This window comes from Tupaia chinensis, unplaced genomic scaffold, assembly GCF_000334495.1.
Source record: "Tupaia chinensis unplaced genomic scaffold, TupChi_1.0 Scaffold000356_2, whole genome shotgun sequence".
Classification (NCBI taxonomy): domain Eukaryota; kingdom Metazoa; phylum Chordata; class Mammalia; order Scandentia; family Tupaiidae; genus Tupaia; species Tupaia belangeri.
Window position 1 is genome coordinate 9910 of NW_006159852.1, and position 4327 is coordinate 14236.

Sequence of the window (4327 nt, forward strand, 5' to 3'; positions counted from 1 at the left end):
AGCGGCATGGCCACGCCACAGTCCCTTCTCTGTTCTCTATTTTCCTGGGGTGTGGGGCACGGGCCCCGTGTGGTTTTCAAGACACCAGGTCCAGGATTTGAACCCCAGTCAGCCACGTGGGAGGGCGGTGCTCCAACCACCACGCCGCCCGCTGGCACCGGGGAGGGGTTTCTAGGCTGGGGTCCTCGGAAAGCAGGGACGGGACGGGTGTGCGAGGATGGGGCACGGGGTCTTCCACAGGGGTCAGGACAACGGAGAGACCCCAAGCTCTGAACGAACACAACAAAAACGTCACGACACAGACACACACGCATGTGCACCCACGCGAGGCCTCGCCACCCACTGAGACGCCCGCGGGTGTGCACAGACACGCTCTGCCACGTGACCCACGCACAGGCGCCAGCACGGTGCAGGCGTGGGTGTGTGCGCACGGGAGGGACCGCGGGACACACGCCGGGACATGGACATACAGGCAGACACGTCACGGAGCCGAGGGACATCTCCCGACAGCACACTCAGCCCCCGACAGAGGACTCACATTAGGGGCACGGGGGTGTGAGGCCGAGATGCCACCGCGGAGTCCCCCCGTCCCCGTGGGCCAGGTCGTGCGCGTCTGGTGTCGCCGAGCCCGGCCAGAGCCTGGACATGCGGGCCCCATCACGGGCACGAGCCGCCGCCCCCTGCTGGTCTCCGCTCCTCACACCCTTGCTGCTCCCGCCGGGGACACTGGCTCCCTGCAACCTTCGCTAGCTCCCCATTCCCCCATCTGCAGCCCACGGAGCGTCCCAGCCCTGGGCCTCGTGCCGCTCCACTGACTCCAGCCTGTCCAGGCCCCATTACGCCCTTACCGGACGGGCACAGGGGACGTGCCCCCCGGTACTTCCCAGGGCTCCCATGAACTGGACACCCGTACCCCTTCACATGCCACTACGGTCTCCCGGCCCCCTCCACGGCTCGCCTCCCCTCTGTCTAGGCACTGGGAGCTGCGGACACCCCGACACGTCGCCTACCGCTGTCTGAGTCTCTGCCCTTGGGCCGAGGAGCCGCTCTCCCCGGGAGCCGTCTCTACCCGCCATTCGGAAAGTGAGACTCTCTCCTCCTACCATCCTCCGTAGCTCCCCATTGCTCCCACCGGGCGGCTCTGAAGGCACCCTCCCACCGCGGTCATGACAGCCTCCGCTGTCTGTGCTCTGAGTCCCCGGGGTCTGTTCCCGGGGTCCCTCCGTGGCTCCCACCGCCGGCCGCCTGCACTCACCCGACCGCAGCTGCTTGATGCGCCCGTTGCTGGCACTGGGGTCGACCGGCAGGAAGTCCTTGAACCAGGTGATCTCGGGGTCGGGGTTCCCGCTGGCCGCGCACAGCATGGTGGCCGTCCGTGTGCGCTCCACCACCTTCAGCTGCGGGCCCATGTCGATGTTGGGGAAGCCGGGGGGCAGCTGGTCCTCTGCGGATGGAGACGGGAGACACGGGGCGAGGCCTGGTGACGGCACAGCCACCTGGCCAGGCCCGGGCTCAGGGACGTGGGTGGGGGCCGCTCCAGCCGGGTGTCCTCTGCAGGGTCCCCTCCCACAGGGACGGCAGTTCCCGCCAGGGGAGTCTGCTCTGCAGGGGTGAGGTCCGGGGACATCTGTGGTTGTCACTGCCGGGGCAGGGTGCTCCTGGCACGGAGTGGGGAAGCCCGGGACGCCACCCCGCGGGCGGAGGCCTGGCCCTAATGTCCACGCGCCGAGTTACGACCCCGGGTTAGTGGACGGCAGCCCAGGGGCGAGGGGCCTTCTCTACAAACCCCCGCCCGGGGAAGCCCCATCGCAGGCCCCCAGCTCGCCCTTCCAGGCTGACTTCACGTCCTCGAGACTACTGTGCCCCCCCGGGGTCGCCTGTCCCCGCTGTCCCTTCTGTCTGGACCAGGGCCTCCTGTCCTTGCCTCTATGGATTTACTGAACTTCGCCTCGGGGACTGGCCCATGCCCCTCGTCACAGACACTCAGATCCTTCCGGGCTCCCAGGTGACTTCTTAGGAGTGTCCAACGCTTACTAAGGCCGTGTGTGGGTCCCCAGCATGTCCCGGGCGCCCACGCAGGCCTGACCCACAGCAGGACCTCCGTCAGTGCACGGCGGCCGACGCCAGGGGCCAGGAGAGGGGCCGGGCCTGCAGTCCCGCAGCTCTGCTTGCTGACAGTGAGGTGTGGGAGGAGACAGGAGGAGGAGTCAGTCCCAGGAGGGCCTGGCCCCCACGTTCCTAGGCTCAAGCTGAGTGCTGCTGCTTCCTTTAGAGGGCTCTGCAAACCGAGGGCTCTGCAAACTGAGATGCAGGCGTGGCCTCAGGGGGCTGGAGCTGACGCCAGGGTGGGGTTGGGGGCAGCTGGGCTCCACGTCTGCCATTCCCCAGACCCGGGCCTCTCTGGGTCTGACTCCTCCCAGCCTGAGCTCTGCTCACGTCTGCCATCCTCGGGGGGGCAGAGAATCCCTAGGGTGGGGGTGGGGGCCGCCGCCGCGCTGCAAATTCGAATCCCCACCAGCCCCTTGTTTGAATGAGTCCCTTCGGCTCGCACTCCCTTGTGGAAACCCTGACCCCAGGACCCCCAAGCGCGCCTGTGTTTGGAGATAAGGCCTTTACCGCAGGGAGAGAGGGAAAGGAGGCCGCCGGGGTTCTAATCCGACAGGCCTGGCGTCCTTGTAAGAGATCGGGACGCAGACCGCACAGAGGGACGGCCGCGTGAGGACACGGGGAGGCACCACCTACGAGCAGAGCAGAGGGACCGGCCCTGCCGGCACCCCGCGAGCTGTGAGCCCCGCCTGCGCCCTCTGTCACGGCAGCCTGGGCTGCCACCCCACCCTCGCACCCACCACGGACACCTGACGGAAAGGCAGGCAGCAGGAGGGCGCAGCTGCGGGGCACCTGGCAGAGACCCCCAAGCCCTCAGCGCGGCGTCTGAGCCCACGAGCCTCCCCGTGACAGCGAGCTCGGGGCCTGGCCTCCGCGCTGGCAGCTCATACAGGTCTGCGGTGCTGGCGGCCACCTGGCGGGCCGTGGGTTCGGATCCCGGGCCGCCCTGAAACAGCCCGGACCCTGACAAGCTGCAGGGCTGGGGCAGGGCGGGCGGCATGACCGGACCCCGTGGAGGGCCCGCCTCGTCGTCCCCATCAGAGGCGCCCGTGTGCACTGTCGTGAATAAGCCCGTGAATAAGCTGTCCTGGAGGTGCGGCAGTGCCGGGGGAGGGCTGCAGACAATGTAACCCCCGTCACGGGGGCTCGTGACCGAGGCCGGACGTCGGGTCCCGGAGTTCCCAAATGAGCACCTCCGAGCACGGCCCACAACAGGCTGCGCCGGGGACTGAGTTCGAACTGAAAGCTGCCGGTGACCGAGGCGTGATCTCGGCCCCAGTTAACCGGCCCTCGGCCCCCTTTACTGGCGCCCCGCCGCCATGCTCCTGTTTCTGTGTCACCCACCACGGCCTCCCCGCCTTGACGCGGCCTGGTGTCACGACCCCACCACCCGGCCTGCAGGAAGTGTGTGCGCTCTGACACTTCGGAGCAAGTGTGGGGCCTCCTGCTGGCGACCTGGAGCTGTGTGCTTGAAGGCCGCACACGCACCCCTAAGGGACGGTGGGGTGGCTGGGGACACAGGGAGGGGACAGGCCATCACTCGGAAGGGAACCAGCCCCAGGAATACAACAGAAGAGAGAGAGGTGGGCAGGCCCCCATCAAGCCCGGTCCCCGTAGCTCTGGCACACAAGCCTGGGGAGAAGGCGGCCCCGGCCGAGCCCCGAGTGCTCACGTACAGGGTGTGCCCGGGCGCAGGAAGCCTGTGCACTCCGGCTTCACAGAGGGGACGCTGAGGCCCAGGCAGACACACTGTGTGGCTGTTCCAGGCCACACGGCCCAGAGGCGGTAAGGCGGGATTTGAACTCAGGCCTCGCTGAGCCCAGAAGACAGGCTGGGCTGGGCACAGGCCTGTGAGGGGCCAGCCCGGGAGGCCAGCCCTAGAGGCGTTCCGCCCCCGCCCTGTCCACCCCAGCCGGTCCCCGACGACATCACCGAGGGGGAGCCCTGTGTCCCTCCGCTGGCCTTGGAGCTCCAGGCCGGGTGTGTGGGCATCCCCGTGCCTGTTTGCACACACGTGTGCACGTGCCTGGGCTGAGCGGGGGCGAGCCTGGCTCCCGTTTCCCTCTGTGTGGGCGCGTGTGTGCAGCGTGTGCTCATTCGAGCGGGCTCCTGCACCCACGCGTGTCCACACGCAGGCCCGCGTGGACGTGGCCCTGCAGGGTACCGTGAGCGGAGGGGGCGTGGGCGACAGCCCGCCAAGGTGCAGGGGAGGCCCGGCCGC

The 4327-nt window shown here is 68.6% G+C and overlaps 1 protein-coding gene across 2 annotated transcripts in view; it reads right to left on the minus strand.

The window, feature by feature from the left end:
• The window catches only part of LOC102501546 (receptor-type tyrosine-protein phosphatase S), a 22223-nt gene that overhangs the window by 9429 nt on the left and 8467 nt on the right, over positions 1-4327 (minus strand). For both annotated transcript variants that reach the window (XM_006152756.3, XM_006152757.3), the window contains exon 4: positions 1256-1444. In XM_006152756.3, coding sequence (XP_006152818.1) covers positions 1256-1444 — 189 coding nt within the window. The remainder of the gene's footprint in view (positions 1-1255; positions 1445-4327) is intronic.